The following is a 22,367-nucleotide window of genomic DNA, read 5'->3' as shown; positions in this document are numbered from 1 at the left end:
TGTCACTAGTTAAAGCTATTATACTTAATTTCATAAAGATTGAACACTGCAATGGATAAATTTTAGTGAAATTAAATTGATACATTTAAATAAAGTTAAGTCAGCAAACAAAATCATGCTGCTGAAGCAGTCTTGAAGAAACCAAAAAAACTCAAATTGGGCACTAAGCATGGGCAAATTGGTATAATATTTTTCTGTAATCCCACAATCAATGTGAATTTTTGGGAGAGAGTGAAAACTGCTGTGAGGCATCACCAGCCATGTGGTGGGTGTATGTAAAAGTTTTGTGTGTGTGTGTGTGTGTTTGTGTAATGGTGATTAAGGGGTTTTAAAAGACAAACAAAATAATCAACAACTCATCTCATTAGTCTATGGAAAGACTGAAGACTGGCAAGTTGAGGGAGAAAAAACCCAGATGCATATGAAACCACCATGTGGTATAAGTAGTACAACACATATTTCTTGGGAGTCATCCACATCCCCATCAGCGAGATCTCATCTGTTTGATATCAACTTCAAGAAGCAAGAGACAAGATACTGAAACTGATGGGAAGTGATCCAAAAAAGTTGACAAAAATCCTCCTCAGTAAAAGGATGAACAAGCTACATGAGATATTGAACCAAACTGGTCAAACTGAAAGTTACAAAACATGACAAGAAAAGATGATGGTGATTGCCTACTACAAAAAGGAGCATGAATGATAAAACTCCAATTGCCTAAACAGGACAAAGATGATCAGAGTCTGAACAGTTGGACTGAAAAAAAAAAATGAAGAAAGCACCTGATCACTCACCCTAACAGCCAGAGTTCTTAGAAGAAAGAGATGGCATAAGAATAAAACGAACTTTTCAGTGTGATAAGGTATGTAGGAGGCACATAAGTAGATATGTTAGATTGACATCTTCTGCAAACAATAAGGCTCTAATGAAATCTGTAAGAATCAGAGAAAAAGTGAATGAACCAATCCAAACTCTGAGCATGTTCCTTAAATAAAAAAGCACACCAGGCATTCACTTTAGGATTATCTCTTTCATGTTGCTATGTTTATATACCATGTCATGTTTATATCTTATATAAAACTAAAGTTATTAAAGATTCAAACTGCACAAGGACTTTATGAACACCCTATAATTGTGTAATTCAAGCAGAAGAGAATAAAAGTGAGGTTACTGATCCTCATTAGTTAGAAGGAACCAGAAGCAAAAACATGCATGAAAACTATCAGACAACTTCATTTAAAGAGAGCAGGCTTAGTTGAAATAACAGAAGCAAGAGCTTAGGAATACTTGCTTAGATATCATAATAAAACAACAAACTAACACATAATCGCAGTAACATTACTAACCATAGTATCTCCAGTTGTCATTACAGTAGTGGATGACTCCAGTTGGAATGTCAGAATTTTGGGTGATATCAAAAATATGAAAGAATAAGTTCATAAACTAGATGATTCATGATACACCCTGATATTGTTTTCATTCAAATAAAAAAGCTGGCATTCTATTTCACTAGTACAAAGACCTAAGTCACAGGCATAGTGATGAGAACAAAACCAGTAATCAAAACTTGCACTCAAGGTTAAATGAACTGGAAATAGTAAAAACAAAGATGTCTTATTACACACAATGGAACACGTCCCAAAATTAATAATTTGACTTAAAGGAACAATTAAGTTGAATCAAAGTTCTAACTGAAATGTTCTTAATTTAGTTTGTTATTTTCTCCTGATCAAGAAAATGAAAAAAAAAAACAGCAAAGCTATAAATTGTAACAAATAAAAAAAAAATTGAGAAAAGAAAACAAAGCCTATGTCAGAATGCTAGAACTTAAAATTTACTAGGTATGGAAGATTTTTTATCCTATATACTGGTGAAGAGTTGTAATTTAATACTGAGTATCCATAGGTTGGTGCAGTAAACATTAATACTAGTAAGAGTTTCATTCAAAGGTTTGAATATGCACAAAATTCATCTCAGCAGTGTTATAGGATAACAGCTTTCAATTTTGTAGATAGATGAATAGAATTTCTGAACTTTAAAAATTTATCCCCATCTACCTTTATAGCATTTCAACAAACCTCAAAAAATAAAGGCAGGCTATTCAAGCCCATTGTGACTTTTAATACCTGACTTGAATCATCTTCAGCTCTTATACATTATAAAAAAATGAGTTCAAATTTTTGGGTTTTTCTTCAGTTTTCTGAAGGAAAAAGCATTCTGGTAATCCATATCTGTATTGTTTTAAAGCAAATCTTTTTTTTTTCTATAATAAGAGAACCAAAACTGAACACAGCACAGTATTACAGATGAAACCTTTGTAAAGTTTAGTATGGTGCAATGTGGTGATAACCACTCTACTCTTTAACTCAAACTTTCTGTAAATAGATCTGAAAAAAAACTATTTCAAAATGTACTCATTTCAAGCACTTACTCAAGACCTTAGGTTTCTACTGTTTGCCATAACAATAGTATTTTGTCCAAACACACATACAAAAGAAAAGTTTCCCTAACTTTCTGTTGCCTAATGCATCACTTTGCATTTACCATTATTGTGTACTCTACAGAAACAGCTACAGTAAATTAATATCATCAAATGTAGAAACTAACTACTCACATAATAGTCCATACTAGCAAAACAGATAATAAATATCAAAATTCCCAAAGACAAACTTTCGAGGGTCCCTACCACTAATAACAGGATGGTACACAATTATCACAACCTTCTATTTTTTTATTTTCTAGCCAAATTTTATTATTCTTTTAATTTTTCTCCAGTAATAATCTAACTTACTTATTAATCTGTAGGTCTAGATACACAAAATCAACAAAGATACATGCAGCTCATCCAAGTAGGCAAAAGACCCATAAAAAACAACTGAATGATATAAAAGAGATAACAAAACACCCTTCTAAACCAACTCTAAAACTTTTCAATAAATTTCTAGTCCTTGAAATGCTTTTTCTATAAGTGGCCTCTAACAACATATTGCAGAAAGTTATCAATAACAGAAGTCAGGCTAATTGGCCTTTAATATCCAAAGTCTTCCATAAACACCTTTTTAAAAACATGTATGACACTATCTTTGATTGATCAGGAAAAGCTCTGTTGGAACTTCCACACACTAATTACATAGTCTCTCTCAAGTCTCTGTATAAATCTTATACAGTAACTTGTGAACAAAAAGAGATCAAGTTGTCCTTCAAATTGCCCAATCATTCACATGCCTTGAGAAAATTCAAATTTTAAACCTACTAACTGATTTCACTCTTAAACTCCTGTAGAATGCTGGTCTACACAAGTGCCAGGAACAGCTCATTGCACAAGTTAATCACTCTGTTATAAAAATAACTTAACAGAAATCTAGTATGTCTTTTCCAAACCTTAAACTCTAGTTAGAGAATATAGACCTCTATTCTATCTCCCAGATAATCATCCATCTCTGGAATCACTCTAGTTGCCTTAAACTGAAGTCCTGAATTGAATTTAGCTGCATATTTGACAGAAATTAACCTCTTACTGTTTAAGATCTTCTGTGACTAATTTAATATGCTATACTTAAAAAGTACTTCAACTGTGAAGTTCATTCAAAGAAATTACTAACATAAAAACTGTCATAATAAAAACTGCAATTAATAACACTAAGAAATATACACACTGTATGCAAAATGAAACAGTGATTTGTAAGACACTATATCAAACAACTGTTTATTAAACTAATAATCAGTGGTGTTGTGAAAACCCACTTGTAGAGAAAAATATATATGTAAAAACAGCTCGTTTGGGTTGAGAAAATTTTTTACGTAGAGGAGCGAACAATGTTTCAACCTTCTTTGGTCATCGTCAGGTTTACCTGACATGTTTATTAAACTGCATGTGGTCTATTTCTGATGTAACTGTAAGTCCAAAACAAGTTAAAATAAAAATTAAAAGATTTATAATGTTTCAATAAAGTTAACGATCACTATTTTACATACACAATAAATGCAACTGTTTGTGTTAAACACCTCAGATTCATTAGGTGTCGCCTTTGCTTTGAATTCCTCTAAAAATATTCTAATGCAAAATAATGTCTTCTTGATATAAGTACTAAATATTATATCACGTATTACTTAAAAGTTTTTGTATAAGCTTTTCTTTATGTAAATAACATACAAATTTCATCATCTAACAGTGATTATTCATAATAATTTTACTAAATACTATATAACTTTAAGCACATAACTGGTCACAATAAAAGACCATATTTTATTTTAATTTGTATTGTAGACATTCAAATTGGTGAGACTAGGTTCACATTGCACTGTTTTTATTAAAATGATCTCAGATTAAGATATCTGATTAGGTTTTATACACTTAATTTAACTAAAAATATCTACTGTCTATTTTTAATTAGTTATAAATATTTTAAACAATTCATTTTCAAAAATTTCTGATTAATTGATTTATTTAGTGTTTTATGGCATAAAGCAGCTAGGCTATCTGCACCAAACATCCAGTAAAAAGGTAAAAATAAAGTAAATGTAGTAAAATACATAAAAGGAAATGAAGGTAAAACAAAACATTATTGAAAAACAGAAAAAGTATAAAATCAATGTTGACACCTAGTCTACAATGTTAAGATAGAAGGCAGAGTATAAGAAGTTGTAAGGTATTTACTCTAGCAAAATGGTAATGATTATAACCCACCAGGAAGACTAACAGGTAAGTTCAAGAACCACCATCAGTCACCTGAAGTTGGCCTTTCCAGTCCTGGTTCAGGGTTATGTGTCATAGCAGCCATTATTAAAATGTAAAATAATAGAAGTTTTAAAAGACACACAGCAAAATCGTAATAATGAGTTGCCAAATGTCCAGTAAAAAGGTAAAAGTAAAGTAAATGTAGTAAAATTTGTAAAAGTAAATGAAGGTAATTTCTGATTAAAACAAGCTATTTACTTACAGTGAAACTAAAAATCAACCTGGTCACCAGTAATAATTAATCAGATAAACACTTCTTACATTTCTACTTACATAAATATTTGAATGCATTGTTTAATAAATTAGGTACCCTTGCTGTTAACAATATTTTTACTATAATCCCAATATTGCTAGCTCAGCAGATTTAGGTTAGCCCTAAATACATAAATTAACTATGAATATGACTGGGAATCAATGTGCACATGCCAAAACCTCTATAGAGTGCTATTCAACATGATATTATGAATTTGATGTCAGAGTTATCAATTATTCATTTACCCTATATTGCTGATTTAGAAATAGTTCATGGCATGGTAAATACCAGATACAACATATAGAAATATTGAAAAATCTACAAATATTTATTTCAGAAGTTCTAGAGGTTATGCAAATGCAATATGCAAACTGTACAATGGATAAAAGTATTTTGATTCTTCAAGTGAGCATCACCTTGCAATATGGCTTGTCAGAGTTTGAATCAAGCACACTTTAACACTCCTATGAAAAGACGTTTCTAGTCCTGATTTCTTCAAGCCCGTTCCCCTGGCTGTGGTTTCGCTAGATAGTAGATAGGGACAGTGGGAATCTCGTTAGTCCATTCATTAATGGATTTAAATGGCAATTTCATTTAAATACAAAATTATTAGCCTAATATTAATAACCTTTCAAGTTGCTCTGGGGCCTATTAGGCCCCACTTTTCATAGGAGTGTTAATAAAACCTTTGATTGTGTGTGTATAACATACTTTGTACATTTTCCTCAAAGTTTGCCACGTTTCATGTAAATACACAGAGTAAATTCATAAGTATACTCAACATTCCTTCTCCAATATACAATTGGTGTATTGAGTCAACCCTTTGTACATTCAATTAAGCTAAAAGTGCAAAAATTATTTACTGAAAAATAGATATTAAACTGACCACTAAAATATAACAATGTTAAATGTAATAAAAAGAAAACAATATACTAAACATAATATGTAGTTAAATAATTCAGTACTTTAACTACACTCTATCAAATACACATAGCTGGCTACAACAGGTAACATTAAATTTCTATACATACCAAAAAAGGAAATATAATAAGCTTCTAGCAAATAGAAAGTTCAATAAAAAAATACTTAGTAAGAAAAGCTACAACAGGTGGTGCCAAATGGCATCATAACCAAAAAAATCAAATGTAATTAACTATTGACATAATGTCATACTAAATGCAGAACTTTTATATAGTTAATAATAATAAACCTATGTATATAACAATAACTTAAAACTAATGAAATATATAAAATCAATGGTGGTCAATAAACCAAAGCTAATTACTATCACCCTAAACAATATCCCAAAATATTAAACTGTAGATGTGAATTTTTTTTTTAATTGAAATACTTTGTAAAACTTCTATACCCATATTGTAATCCTTAAGCAGACAAAATGTTAATTTTTTCACAATTAGTTTATGGGTTCTATCCAAATTATAATGATGAACAAATTCTATTGTATCTAACAAGATGAGTGCAGTAAACATTTTAACAATCTATTTTGAATATTCTTATCTGAAAACAGACACTTGGTGACTAATTCTAATATTCCATATACTATTATATTGTCATCATTTAATATTAACAAGTTTTAAAGAGCAAAGTTAAAAATAAAGAACACTAGGAATGATTATTAACTCTGTAACTTGTATAGATTGGAGACAGAAGATGCAAGTTATAAACTTTGTTACTAAAAGCAAGTTTTACTATTTCCCGTATGGGCTTTACAAATAGTTAATAACAATGCTACTGGTACCAGTTACTACTGAAACTAACTCACTTAGTACCAGCAATAGTGGTAGTACTAGTAACACTCATGTAGCACTATGCACTAGTCCAATTCGTATTAAGTCGTAGTATTAACTATTATTAGCACCACTATTTACACTGATTTTATATAGTAACCATAAATAATATTAATAATTTCTTACTGTGCTGTCATTTTCTTTCACTCGATAAGGCGTTTTAGAAAACTGCTCCAGAAGACTCCTTATATCATCGGTAGAAACAGTGTCCATAGTGTCAAGAACGATTATAATTAAAAGAATAAATCAGAAAATCACGTTTTTTAATCATGACCTACAATCACAATCCAGCCGCCATGTTGACAACTTGGGGGTACTTTTCATCACGTGGTTTGATGGCAAACATTAGCCGACAGAGGGCAAAAGCAAATAAATAAATCCACGAAGCGGAAATCAGTGTTTAATTAAAATTAAGTGCACCAAGGCAACTGCTATAAGCATATTTACGCACATGTTTCAGAATTTACAAATTCTATCGTAAGTGATTTGTAAATTTTTATAGCAATGTTGTTGCACATGTGTGTTTATGATGACTAGAAATGTTGTGATATTCTCAGTTAAGTCGATTTTCCTAAAATAATGAGATAGATTCAAAAGAAGTTAGGGTTTATATGTTTAAGAAAAATAATGATATTTTTTTCAAAATAAATGTACCTGAAATGAATTAATGTTTTTTAATATTCCATGAACTACAAACGAATTGTGCTTTTTGACTTTCGAATATTCGCACAAAGTTACTTAAGGATTATCTATACAAGCAGTCCCAAAGTTTAAGTTGCTATAGGTAAAGCAACTAGTCATCAACACCCATCGCTAAACCTTGGGCTATTTGTTTTTCTTACTGAATACTAGAAAACTGGTACCCTTCTAATGCACCCACAGTCTCAATGCATGGCACGTGATTTTATATGTTTGTGTTTGTGTGTCTATGTGTGTGGTAACGGTACGTGAATACACCTGCAAGGTCTACAGAATAGCAAGTTCACTACTCAGCCTCACTCAACCCAATACGAATAGTCCCTCGCTAATACAGCAGCAAGTCTACGGATTTACAACGCTAAAATCAGAGGCTCGATTCCCCTCGGTGGACTCAGCAGATAACCTGATGTGACTTTGCTATAATAAAACACATACGTGCATGCCAACACGAATAAGATTTTGTCCCCATAATCATTTCAATTCGTAACATTCCATAACTACATGAGTTTATTTACTTGCTTTGGTCTTCCAAAAAGCACTAATTAATAAGCCGTGAAGTAGATGATATGAGTCTACTAAAGCTGAAGTAGTGGATCTAACAATAGAGTGCGCTCTGCACTATCGGTTCTTTATTGAAATTCGTGTTTTTGATTAGAAAAACTAATTTCATAATTAAAAATTAAAAGTAAACTAAAATTTTGAATATTGTGGGATTTCTTATCAAATACATAAGTTATAACTTGCAAGAAATCTAAAGGATCTTCTGCGTTCAAGTGATCGTCTTTTTACTTACGTGTAGTGACTTGAAGGCCCTTTGTATTTGCTAAACCTTACACAGAGTAAAAATATGTATCTGGAAACACGTGTATATCTCAGGCAGAATTTTTTTTAAACTTTTTGCTCCTACAACCATTCTATTTCTGTCGACAATCTAAACATTATAATCCTACGTTCATTCAACCATTTTTATATATAATCTTTAATGTACACGTTTTTACAGAACTCTGATAATGTTTTTTTGAATTTCACGCAAAGTTACACAAGGTTTGTTTGTTTTGTTTTTTAATTCGCGCAAAGCTACTCGAGGGCTATCTGCACTAGCCGTCCCTAATTTAGCAGTGTAAGACTAGAGGGAAGGCAGTTAGTCACCACCACCCACCGCCAATTCTTGAGCTACTCTTTTATAATTTATTTTGTATATATATCTATCAATAATTAGTTTTGCGTTTTCTTTCCTTGAAAATAGAGGTTTGTCTTTTGTTGTTTTCACACCGAACCTCTCTAACACCATCAGCAACAGAAATATGAAACTTATTCTTTCCATATATGAACATGTTGTTGTAGTAATGTTCTTGTAAATGGGTGTTTATGATGACTGGAAAGATGATATTCTCATGTAAGTCGATTGCCATAGGTTCAATTATAAACTAGTTTGAAATTGAAAACTGATTTGGTTTTAAGATTTTTTCAGAAATAAACAGACAGAACACAAGTGTAACGCAAAACGGAAGTAGTATTTATTTATAACAAAGAAAAATATGTTGTGCATACTTGCGTGAACACTTAAATAATTACCTCTACTGGGTCAATGAATATATCATCAGCGTTCCTTATTTTGAGATAAACATATGCAAAAATACTCACTTAGAGAGCCATACAGCGGTAACTTTACGAATTTACAAGGCTAAAATCGAAGGTTCCATTACCCTCCATGGACTCAGCAGATAGCCCGATGTGGTTTTGCTATAAAAACACACAGAGACTTCAAGGGTCAAACAGAGATGGCCAGCATGGCCAAGTGGGTTAAGGCGTTCGACTCATAATCTGAGGGTCGCGGATTCGAATCCTCATTGTACTTTCAGCTGTGGGAGCGTTATAATGTGACGGTCAATCCCACTATTCGTTGGTAAAAAAGTAGCCCAAGAGTTGGCGGTGGGTGGTGATGACTAGCTACTCAAGCGATAGCCGTCCCTAATTTAGCAGTGTAAGACTAGGGGGAAGGTAGCTAGTCATCATCACCCATTGCCAACTCTTGGGCTACTCTTTTACCAACGAATAGTGGGATTGATCGTAACATTATAATGCCCCCACGGCTGAAAGGGCAAGCATGTTTGGTACCACCGGGATTTGAACGCCTTAACCCATGTCGGGCCTTGCCTACATATCACAATGTGTTATCATATTTTTCTCTTCCATAAATATAGAATAATAATATTTATGCAGGTATATTCAGGTAATTGTAAGAACTTTAGTACCGATATTCTGCATGTGGTCATCAATATAATTTTAAATTAGATATAGGAAGGTCATAACATTGCATTTAAATAAAAATTATAGTGTTTGTTCCATAAGCAAATTCTTACTTTTCTCTGTCTGTCATGCCTTTCTAGAATTGTGGCGACTAAGAAATAAACGTACCAAAGTGGAGATTGAATGTTTGTTTTTGTTTTTGAATTTCGCGCAAAGCAACACGAGGGCTATCTGCGCTAGGCGTCCCTAATTTAGCAGTGTAAGACTAGATGGAAGGCCGGTAGTTATCACCGCCCCACTGCCAACTCTTGGGCTACTCTTTTACCAACAAATAGTTGAATTGACCGCCACATTATAACGCCCCCACGGCTGAAAGGGCGAGCATGTTTGGCGCGACGGGGATTCGAACCCGCGACCGTCAGACTACGAGTCGAACGCCTTTACCCATCTGGCCTTGCCGGCCCGAAATTAAGTGTTGCCAGAAGCATGGAAATGTCTTACCTCTGACAGAACAGGGCCTAATTTTGTTTTCTGTTAAACTGGCTATTTGACATATGTATAACTTACAGCATTAAAGGTTTGAGTCAAAGTGCATAGTATACGTCAGTTAGCTGTGCCCATATGTGACCTATGAGTCTCAAATGTATTGAGTTGATCAAGATTCAGGAAAAGAGGTAGTCGTGATGAATGAATAGAAACCCACTATTTTATTTCATCCTGAAAAGCGAGGTAAATATCCTGAATTATTTAATTCTTATCTTCACGGTATGAATCAGTGAGTAGCTCAACTGTACAAATAGGTTTAATTCTATCCATTCATTGATTTTAGGGTTATTTACTAAAAGAAACTGGCATTTCTTGATTTCCAGGCTATCGTGTGATGTTTACAATAAAATTTATACGCTACAACTGATGCCAAAAGATATAATATTAGGACATCACCAGTTTACGCAAGTACAGGTGATTTGTTTGTTTGTTTGTTTGTTTTGGAATTTCGCACAAAGCTACTCGAGGGCTATCTGTGCTAGCCGTCCCTAATTTAGCAGTGTAAGACTAGAGGGAAGGCAGCTAGTCATCACCACCCACCGCCAACTCTTGGGCTACTCTTTTACCAACTAAAAGTGGGATTGACCGTCACATTATAACGCCCCCACGGCTGGGAGGGCGAGCATGTTTTGGCGCGACTCGGGCGCGAACCCGCGACCCTCAGATTACGAAGCGCACGCCTTAACGCGCTAGGCCATGCTAGACCCTTGTTTTCATCAACCATCTTCATTAACACTGTATGTGATGATATTTAATGAAAAGAAATGTATATAGTAATATACATGCTCAAATAAATATATGTGTGTGGCCCCATACACTTTGTAACATGCAGATAAATACGATATTATAGGTAAAGTAGTGAAAATCCAGTGCACCTACTATATTCATAAATAATCCAAAAGGAAAATTTCAGTTTTGACATTAAACTGTTTGCTAGGTATTGAATTTTCCTGGAAGAAGGACAGTCATGGAAGGACTCACGATACATATGAGAGAAAGAAAGACAATTTCACCTGTTTATTTTTAGGTTGAGGAAGTAGTGCATGGCATTCTCATTGTACCAAGCCAAAATACTCGAGGAGTTAAATTGTAAGTAGTGTATGAAGTTCACTAATATCAAAATATAACAAAAAGTATAAGCTTAGTGTTTTCAGTGTTTTAGTTGATTTGATTCTGATAAAATATTTTCAGTCATTTTGAAGCATTTGGTAAAACACATAATTTTCTAAATATTTTATTAACATTGTTTAAATACAATGTGCAATGCACTATAAAAAGCGTGAGGGGGAAGACTATGCAAAATACATAAAAGTGAGTACTAAACTTGTAAGAGGAAGAATGTCACATAAAAACCATTGTAAGTGTTAGTGAATTTTAATGGTCAAAAACAAGGATTGGCATTGACTAACCCGAGTCAATTCATGTGTGTAGGACCCAGTTGTGCAGTCTCAACGTCATTACGGAAATTGGAACACAGTTTACAGAAAAAAAAAACTATTGGTAGTGCAAGGAACAATTCTGGGTCAAATGGTAGATGTGCAGTCTATTGTAACAAAAAACAAAAGAGAGAAGCATAGGCTAAAAAGGTATTGGTTAAATAGAGACTCAATAAGGTTCGTTGACCGAAAAGTTCATGGGCTGCAGGAATTTACGTTATGTGAGTTACTAGAGCATTTGCACATCTGAGTCTTGTACAATTGTTGGTTGACCAAGATAAATCATTGATTAATCAGCCTCTAATGATAGTTTTATAAGGAGAGTAATGGTCATAACCAGGCAGTAGGACACTTTTAAAACCTACATACTTAACCGACTGTTTAACTACTTGGAATTCACCAACCTTTTATTTTCAATCTAGAGCATGTTAACTATTTTGTTCTTCAATTAGTCAGAATTATATTGTTTATGTGGTAAAACCTCTAGTAGATACTTCCATCGAAAGCAAGTTTGACAACCACAGATTTGTTCAGGAATATTGTTTGGAAAGGGGTTGTAGTCTCCAAATACTCAAAGTCTCTAGGGTCTAGCTTGCCCTTCAACCAGAAGAACCCATGGATGAAGATGCATTGTTGACCGATACATCAGACGCTTTTGGTCTAGCCAAATCGATATCCGAAATGGCTCTAATTTACACTGGGAGTGAGTAGTTTCAGTCAGAAACAGATTCACATAAATGTTTGAGTTGAATTTTGCGCAAAGCTACACGAGGGTTAGCTACACTAACTGTCCGTAATTTAGCAGTGTAAGACTAGAGGGAAGGCAGCTAGTTAACTCTTGGGCTACTATTTCACCAACAAATACTGGGATTGATTGTTACATTATAATGCCCCCACGGCTGAAACGGCGAGTATGTTTGGTGTGATAGAGATTCAAACTCGCGACCATCATATTACGAGTAGAGTGCCTTAACCATTTGGCTATGCAGGCCTCATATATAGGACAGAAGACCTTGTTGAATAGTATAGATTTAAGGGGTTTGTATTGTACTATTTCCGTTCATTGGTTGAAGCTGATTTCATATATTTTTATTTAATAAAGCTAGGTTTGATCATGTTTTTATTTTATTGTAACAGTATGTTTTTACAGCAAAGCTACACCAGGCTATCCGCTTTGTCCACCGAGAGAAATAGAAACCCTGATTGCAGCATTGTACATCCTTAGACGTACTACTGTCCTAACGGGGGCTATTTTATTGCAAAATAATATTTTATGAGGTAACTATGACAAATATATATTTGTTTAAATATGTTCTAATGTCGTTGCGACCATGCTATTTTTTGTAAATCTACCTCTTTATTACTGGGTCCGGCATGGCCAAGCGTGTTAAGGCGTGCGACTCGTAATCTGAGGGTCGCGGGTTCGCATCCACGTCGTGCCAAACATGCTCGACCTCCCAGCCGTGGGGGCGTTATATTGTGACGGTCACTCCCACTATTCGTTGGTAAGAGAGTAGCCCAAGAGTTGGCAGTGGGTGGTGATAACTAGCTGCTTTCCCTCTAGTCTTACACTGCTAAATTAGGGACGGCTAGTATAGATAGCCCTCGAGTAGTTTTGTGCGAAATTCAAAAAAGCAAAGCAAAGCTTGGTTACTGAACTATGGGCTTGTGAAGTGTATTTTCAAATTAAATTATTAAATGATTTATTTTCATATTATATGGTTTATTTTGTTGTAAACTTACGATTATGATTGTTAACGGATATTTCTCATTCTTAAAAGGTTTATTTTGATATGTTATTTCTGTAAAAAAGTCTTTACTGCATTATTTCATAATTTAAGGGTTTATTCTCTCTAATATTTATCATTGTATCATCAAATGTTTTTGTTTAGTTTTAACATAATTGTATTATTCAAATTTTTTTCTTTGTTTTAGAATTGTGACGTTTTCCTGTCATATAAATGTTTTGTGAGGCAAGAGAAGGCTAAGACAATCCTCGATCAGAGCGTTTCTCTAAAGTTTAAGTTAATTGCTGGTTCGAGAACAAGTTTGAAGAGGGAAGACAGGAAGGTACGGTTTATTAATATATCGTGTTTTTTATATTATTCTATATTACTTATTCTTTATTCTATGTATGTGACTATTTTACATAACATGTGATCGAGAAAACAACTAAGCTGGTTTTTATCTGGATACATTTGTTGTTATTGGATAGATAATGCCTATTCTGTGAAAGGAATATTGTTGCAACAATGCACTTTGTACAAGAAGTTCATAGTAGTATCCTTTAACGATAGCTCAGGCGATAATCTGGAGATCACTACTTCGCCAATGTTGTAATAAGAATGATCATCACGTGGTTAGTGCTAGTTATTCTGTATAAATGAGTTTTTTTGCAAACTAAGGAACATTAGAATTGGTCAGTTTCATACATTAATGCAGACTGATTCTTGGATTAGAGATGAGTCAATAGAATCGAATTCTCACTTAAATAACGGTAAATATATACACACACCTTGTGTATTTGTGATGTAATGAAGATTGCTCATGTTCACTGACGTTTTAATAGTCTCTATTTTGCAGACTACTATTAATGACGTTTTTAATCAATAGTTGTATGCAACTGAGCATTTTAATTGCAGTCTTTATAATGCATTTTTATCTTAGCCTATTGCAATTTGATATTACAATCCCCCTAGTGGCACATCGATATGTCTTACAGCGCTAAATTCCGGGTTTCGATCTCCGTCGTGAGCAGAGCACATAGGTACTTCATTCTGTAACTTTGTGCTTAATTACAAAGAAATCATATTATAATAATAATTCGGCAAAATGAGATACCAATTGTGTCCATAAATATTCCTTAAACAATGAATTTTTCTTATAGAAATTTATATGTACAACGTTTATTTGCCAAATAATGGAATTATTGATACATCATATAAACAAATATAACTTCACTGAAGATTCTGCGTAGTTACATCCATACGGATTATTAGTTAGTTTTAATGTGAGGCTGAAGTGCACGTGTGTATTTCAAGTAAAAAAACACGAGAATTTGTCGCCATTTCGTGCATTCCCATTTTCTTTGACATACTATCAGATATTCTACAGATTAATATTGATGCAAATCTGGTGGGGGAAATTCAATATCGGGTGGACTTGAGTTGGGAACTGAAAACGAAATTATTGCGTTTGTTATAAGTTTCAAAAGTAAATACCGGAACATGGAATTTTCTGAACTGGCCCCTGTTCTATAGCTCGGTGCGATGTTTTAACAAGCACGTGCTGTTGTTGTCACATGTTTCGAGATGTAAATAGTGCTGAAAGTCGATAATGAAAATGCACACAGGCTACATGGAATCATTAACGGTAAATTTTGAAGAATAGTCCTCACCTGGAAAAACACCAAACTAGAAGAATTAAATATCCAGTTGCAGAAAGGTTTTTTTTTCTTTTTCAGTTCACAGATATAGGAGAGACACAAAAAATATTAATTCTGTTCAAATACCTAAGTATCAATTTAAAATACGCGTGTTCTTTTGAAAATGACTCATTTTGTACCATTTTTCACGTCTTCTGCTGGGACAGAAGCTTACGGGTTTACAGTGCTGAAACAAGGGAGTTCGATTTCCCTCGGTAGATATATTAGAGAATCCTATGTGGCTTGGTACAAGAAAAACGCCCTCTATCCAGATAATGGACTTGATTTTGCTTGGTGATAATTTTCAGGTTTTTTTCAGCCTACACCGTTCTCTCATGAACTCGGATACACATAACAAACGTACGTTGATTATGTACTGAATAAGTTAAATGTATTTAATATTTGTGTAAATGATTTTGTCACTCAAAATTTATAAGTAAACACTTAGGTTGTAATTTGTATTTATGATGCTGATACAAATACTGATGCACGCAAGGAAATTTTCTTTCACATACTCAGGTGAGACACAGGTAAGTTTTCAGATTTACAACACTAAAATTAGGATTTCAATTTCCCATGTGGCTTTGGTACAAGAAAACAAACAAACTCTTTCATAAATATTTTTTTATGAAAATGAAAACTACATTTTGACATTGTTTGGCATTTCGTTTGTATAATGATATCACCAGAAACTAATCATGTGTGGGAAGAGTATGTCATAATTATTCCTAAAGCAAAATATTCAAACACTCATACCATAAAGACGTATTTAGACCTGGGATTCAGAATTTCCAAGATAGGGATATCCCTTGTACTTGATGATATTGGAAAACATAGAACTATGGATCAATTTAGAACAGCAGATATATCCACAAAAAGACCATCTAAGAAGTCAAATTGTTGTTGTGGTAAGCAGTGTGACATTTTGTAACATGTGAGAATCCACGAACAAAAATATCAATGATAAAAACGTTTGGGTTGAGAAAATATTTTACGTAGAGAAGCGAACAACGTTTCGACCTTCTTCGGCCATCGTACTTTTACATATATATTTTTCTCTACAAGTGGGGTTTCTCGACATCACTGATTATTATTTCAAGTCACCTATGAATTTCTGTGCAAACAGACTGTTGAAATAGAAGATAGGAAACTATTGTCCACAGACACCAAATGGATTATGAATAGCAATCAGAAAGGAGTAGTACTTCAGAAATGACAGCCTTATGAATTAGAAGCTATGCTCTATAATTAATTTCAACATGTATAGTAATAAAATAGGACAATTAAAAGCAGATTACATAGTAAAGTTGCCACCAGAGAAACAAAATGATAAAACAGGTGCATCAGTTGCTTTTTTCAAGGTTCCAAATTTATTATTTACATTAAAATTAAAGCCCAGGGAAAAAAAAACCCTTTACTATTCTGTACCTGCCTCATCCACAGGTATCAACATATATAAAATTATAAACTCTCAACACATTTTCTTTTAACTTCAGAAATATTATAAATTTGCAAAAAAACAAAAACAAAGATGGAATAATCAGTTAGTGAATTTGTTAGTCAGTTTTGTCTGTTACTTTGGTATCGTTAATACTGAAATTGTTTCAAGGAAAAAATTGATACAAGTACCATCACCAAAATTAGAAGATTAGCATATGACTACTTAGTATTATTTGTGAGGTTAAATTAGTCATTACTTAGTAAAACTATTGTAAAAACTGGTAATGAAAACAATATACAAGCTCATCATCCAAACAAACTTGCTTCACAATAGAAACTAAGAAAATATTTGTAGGGGAATATGACCACAATAGTTTACAGGAAATGTTAATTGAATAAAACAGTAAAATGTAGTATTACATGTATAACTACAATAGATTGAAACTCAAGTTCACACATTTGTTTATCATCTAATTTATCCCCTAGTAGTTGCATCTATTAAATTCTAGCAACATTGCATTACAAATTTTTGTTGGTCATTTAGATATGCACAGACACTTCCTAATTATTATAACTTGTGCCTAAAAATACAGGACTTTTGATATGTTTGGAATTTTTCATCTTTTGTATTCTATTAGGAACTTGTAGTTATTAGTTCACCTTAACTTGCCATAAGCCCTAACCTCTGGCCTTAACCTTGATGCTTTAAGATTTTCATGGATACTTCCAAGTAATTGTAGACTGCTTTGTAACTGCTCGGCTACAGAAGGGAATGTGATTACGAAACCAGATTTTGGCACTTTCATGACGATCAGCTTCAGTTTTGAAAGGTTAAAGATAACTGTAAAATGATACATCTTGGTGTATGCCAATCATGCTTACTACATTTTAATTTCACTTAGTTTTATTTCTCTTTAAATTTAATCTTGACAGCAAAATCTTTATATTTCTTGTTTATTAGACAGGGTAGTTACCTGTGTGATATTATTACTCTAAACCAGGAATACCATAGCGTAAAATCCGAACACCAGGATTTGATCTGAATGTTGAAAAAAAGTTGGTTAATAGACAGGTTAACAATTCACATATGCTTGGGATTTAGTTTTTTTCTTCTTTAACCTATGTAGTTTTTACTATTACAAAGATAACGATTATCATCAAATTACTATTAATATGGAAACAACCAGTTTCTCTGTGTTTGAAAATTTGAACAAAGTTACACTATACTTTTGCTATAAAGTGAATGCAAACTTTAGACAAGATACTGGCTTTTTGCTTAAGGAAATTTTGAAGGTAAAAATAAGCTGGAAAAATGTTTTTCAAAAATCACCTTTGTGTCTTAGAAATGTGTTTAGCACTTAGTATGGTTTTGAATGATAATGGCTTTTGCCAACAGATTTTTATTCACACAAACATTCATAGATTTTCAGCTACACTTACTCACAAACTGATTCAAGATCTATTCAGTTTTGTTGCATGACCAGGGTTAAAGATTACATTCTAAATAAACAAAATACCCCATAACCTTCATCTTTTTTTTATTCAACGACCCATTTCCAAACAGCAAACATTTCTTGTACAATAAACGACCAACCACCGGATTGCTTTGTGGTAGAACAAAATGGGTTTCAAAAGCAATTACTATCAAATTATTTAATTCAACATAGAAATGTAATCAACCAAAATAAGGGGAAGTACTAAAGCAGAAACCTACCTACATTAATGTGAAATGGTTACAAAAAAATCCTTCAAATTATTCTTTATAATGCTACCTCATGTAACATTTTTCTACTTTCCTTTACAAATTATACCAGTGATATAATTTTTCAAATCACAAAAGAAAATGACAGAAGCAAAACCTCATTAGTTTATCACCACATTTTAAATAAACATATATCTTGATTTGCTCTAGGCAATGACAAAATTTCTTAGACATTCTAAATGCATAACAATCTGTGCAAGAGTAAATTACAGGGCTTATTAATATTACACTAAGAAAGCATATAACTTTTTCTTATTTTTATTAATTACATTCCAAAATGTGTTACTATTATCTCCTTCCCCCTTGGAGCACAGTTACAAGTAAAATTGAGTCTGCATCAAAAATGCTCTTATCAGAGATACAATAGATTTAGTTTAATGCCTTTCACTATTATACCTCTACTAATTCTAGAAATACATGCAGATTTTAAGGTTAAAAAAAACATTTGAAAGATATTTCTAAAATACCAATGTTTTGCCTACAAAGCAAACTTAAAAAAACCCTTTACAACAAAGAAACAGAACTTTTAAAACATCAAATGCTACTTGGTAACATAATGAACTTTTTTCTCTGTAGTTTACTGTTTGGACAAGACCTTCAAAACAATACGTAATATTTCGATAATATTAAGCTAATTACACATCACCCTCAATATTTTAGTGAAAATCATTACTTTTCTGTTGTACACTTGAGTCCTACATATGCAATTTACACTGAAACTTTGAGTTAGCAATGTTACAAACTTGGCTCCAAAAACATAATAAAATACCAAGAGCTTGCAAAGATTTAGGGCACTTTAAATAATGCAAGTTAGTGAAAAACAAACATGTACCAGAGAAATGTTTTAAATACATTCATGTACTTGGCCTTTATGTTTCTCATCTATCATTACTGGACTGATAAAGTATTAGAAAATAAAATTACATATCACTGATAGGAGCCTTACTTATATTACTGAAATACTGTCATTTTATTTGCATCCATTTGGTCAAGTATTCTGGAAAAAAAAAAGATCCAGTATGCATATAAAAACTACAAAATAAACTAATGAAGGATAGCATACTGTTATACAGAGTACTTACTGGACTTCTGACTATTGTAACATCAAATGTTTCTGATTTAGGAAATATAGAAGCCACAATACAGGGTACCATATTTGATTTATGATCACATTTTTTATGAAAAATTTGGACCCCAAGTTACCAATAAAATATTGAAATAATAAAAAAAAAAAAGAACAGATCCAACACATGTATAGTTTTAAATGGTACCTTAGGTAAAAATAAGAAAAGCAAACTAGCCATTACCAGAATATTAAAGTAAAATTCAAAATATAAACAGAACTATCATACCCTTGTCACGACAGTATATTTTGATTCTCATATCAAAGGTGAGTAACATGTTTCCACTGCAGTTCCAACCAGCCACAAACTACCTTTTTGAGTTCTCATAACATATATAGTCAATGCTCATAATTATGAGTACATTATCTTTATTTAAGAACTGAAGTGTAGAACAATCAAATGGAAAAAGAAATTTTTACTCTGTTGTCTAAGTTTAATTGCTTGTCGTTAAACGTCTTAAGAATATAACTTATCACGAATCTCTAAGCTTACCTTTGAAACTCAAATGAAACAAACAGTTTACTATTCATCTCCCTATAATTAAAAAAAGGAATTTAAAGAAAACATGAAGCAACAGGAAGGTCACACCTCTATTTCCAGAAAGATATACTGAGCAAGTTACGAAATTTATTTCTCTGTGAAGAATGCTTCATAATCAGTCACATACAGAGGAAGTCCAGCATATGTACATTTTTATAATGTTTTTATATACAGTTCTAGAAAATACAAAATTAATCCCAAATTTTGAAGCCACACAAATAATTAAGCAACTACTTTTTTTTTTTTAAAGAAAACAAGACATTATTGAACAAAAGAAACAAATTTAATAAAGATATTGAGAATGATAAGAGCTAGACTTGTTCACTGTTTAGCACCAATGACTGCAGCAAGTCCTACATAAGCAAAATTTACAGTTTTCTTTAATGTTTGATATAACTGTTTGCTGATATCAATAAATCTGATAGCTTAATAAATCATGTTTTACTTCAACTTACAAACTCACACACAGAATTTCCCCACCTGGTAAAGAATTCAGTATACCTAAGTATTCTACATTTCCTCATATTTATTTTGACTTTAATTTTTACATTAATCACGGATTCTGTGAATAATAATGTTTAAGTTTGTTTTCAAACACATACTCCAGTTTCAGGTTCAGGTAAATGTCAAATGCACCAACAGCATCTGTTCTCTGCAGAACACGAGACATGCTAAGGCACAATGAAAAGGACTTTGTTTGAAAATAAGATATAGCCATCTTTCTACATACTGTGTCATATAACCTAGGTAAATGTTACATAATTACCAGACTTTATTTTTTATTATTCCAAGAAGAAATTTAGGTTAATAAAAAATAGAAACAAAATGGGTTCATACTTTTTTATGGGAAACTTAAACTATATCTTGAAACTTAAATCAATACCATACCAAATTTTGAAATTTCCAATCCTTGCAGACCTCCTTGTCACTAATAGTTCTAATGTATAAGAAGCCTTAAAATTTTACAAATTTTGGCATTTATCATACACATAGTTCTTATTTGACCAGCTATGGAACGTTTCAGTAGTGGCAACTGCAGCAAACATTGTAGGGAGTGCCACAAGAGGGAGCTAGATTAATAACAATCTTCCATTTTGAGGCACATCCAACAAAATTAATGATGTTTCAGTTCAGAGCCAATTCTGTAACTAAGAATCTTGTTCCAGTCAATCTTGGTGCGTGTGACTGGAAGTTGGCGACGGAGGGCTTTGAATGTTGTGTCAGACATTGTCTGGTAGTTCTCAGAAATTGCTGTCTGCAAATCAGAATAATCTATGTTATAATAACACAAAATCAAGTATTTAACAGCTTGCATTATTGAAAGCTATAATTTTATACAAAGGATGGGTGATAGCTTTATATACAATCCACACAGAGTAAGTAAATATATCAAATACTCAACAGTGTTTGACAGGCAAGGTCAATAGCAACCTATGACACATTATGCATTACTGAAATATTGATTTACCCCCATTTGATTTTTATTAATTTTGAAGTTTTTTTTTCAAATATAATTTTGTATACACACACACACACACATTCATGAAATATATTACAAGTTGCTTGTACAATGAAAGTACCAACATTTAATTTTTTTCTGAACTAACTGCATCACCCAAGACAGTACTATAACTTATCCTACATTATAATTTATCCTTTTAGTCAAATTTTTGATGTAAATATAATTTGCTGTTGTTATTCACAATAATAATAAAAAAGAGAGCTTGGTGGTACAACAAAAAAGCTGTATTTTCTTTCCTTTAATCATCTGAAACATAAGTTTTTAAACAGCAATGACCAAAATTATGAGACAATTAGTTCCTGTTATTATCCTTAACAACTACGGAGCTTATATTTATAGTCTGCAGGGTGAGTATTTCTATTTGTAATTCAAGTTCAATTAAATACAGACATGACAACATTAAATTTTAAAACACACTGATCCGTTCCAGGAAAAAATATTAAAAATTTATAAATAAATGGCACTACTGCTAATTATGTTTTAATATTTACTAATTACAGTGTACTACTGATTCAAAACCTGTATGAAGCACTCTAGAATTTGTTTAGGAAATATCTGTGAATTGTTTTTAATAAACATGGTTTTTATGCCATTTCCATCTTTCTTATCAGCACTGATCCTGAAGTGGAATTTGAAACACATTTATGAAAGTCCCTCCTTGTTTGTAAAAGGCATTGCTGTGTGGTTTTACAAGAACTGACTCCAATACTTTGGGTAGTTTATCGCATTGAAAGTTGCCCATGTCATCTTCCATTTGTTTCCAGTACTATACCAACACTTATCTGCTGGCTGAAGGGTCTATATATCACCCTGTAAGGTGAGAAA

At 32.6% G+C, this 22,367-nt stretch overlaps 2 protein-coding genes across 7 annotated transcripts in view; both read right to left on the bottom strand.

Annotated features, from left to right (window-relative positions):
* EDTP (Egg-derived tyrosine phosphatase) overlaps positions 1 to 7,133 on the bottom strand; it is an 83,224-nt gene extending 76,091 nt beyond the window's left edge. For 5 of the 6 annotated variants that reach the window (XM_076457339.1, XM_076457340.1, XM_076457343.1 and 2 more), the window contains exon 1: positions 6,926 to 7,133. In XM_076457339.1, the coding sequence (XP_076313454.1) occupies positions 6,926 to 7,012 (87 nt within the window). In that variant the 5' untranslated portion in view covers positions 7,013 to 7,133. The remainder of the gene's footprint in view (positions 1 to 6,925) is intronic. The other variant, XM_076457342.1, reaches the window with a different exon arrangement.
* A 10,982-nt stretch (positions 7,134 to 18,115) lies between these two features.
* The window catches only part of cpa (F-actin-capping protein subunit alpha), a 34,732-nt gene continuing 30,480 nt past the window's right edge, over positions 18,116 to 22,367 (bottom strand). Inside the window, exon 9 of the mRNA XM_076457338.1 lies at positions 18,116 to 21,275. Coding sequence (XP_076313453.1) covers positions 21,135 to 21,275 — 141 coding nt within the window. The 3' untranslated portion in view covers positions 18,116 to 21,134. The remainder of the gene's footprint in view (positions 21,276 to 22,367) is intronic.

The sequence above is a fragment of the Tachypleus tridentatus genome, chromosome 9 (assembly GCF_004210375.1).
Source record: "Tachypleus tridentatus isolate NWPU-2018 chromosome 9, ASM421037v1, whole genome shotgun sequence".
NCBI lineage: Eukaryota > Metazoa > Arthropoda > Merostomata > Xiphosura > Limulidae > Tachypleus > Tachypleus tridentatus.
This window is presented reverse-complemented; position numbering and strand designations above follow the sequence as displayed.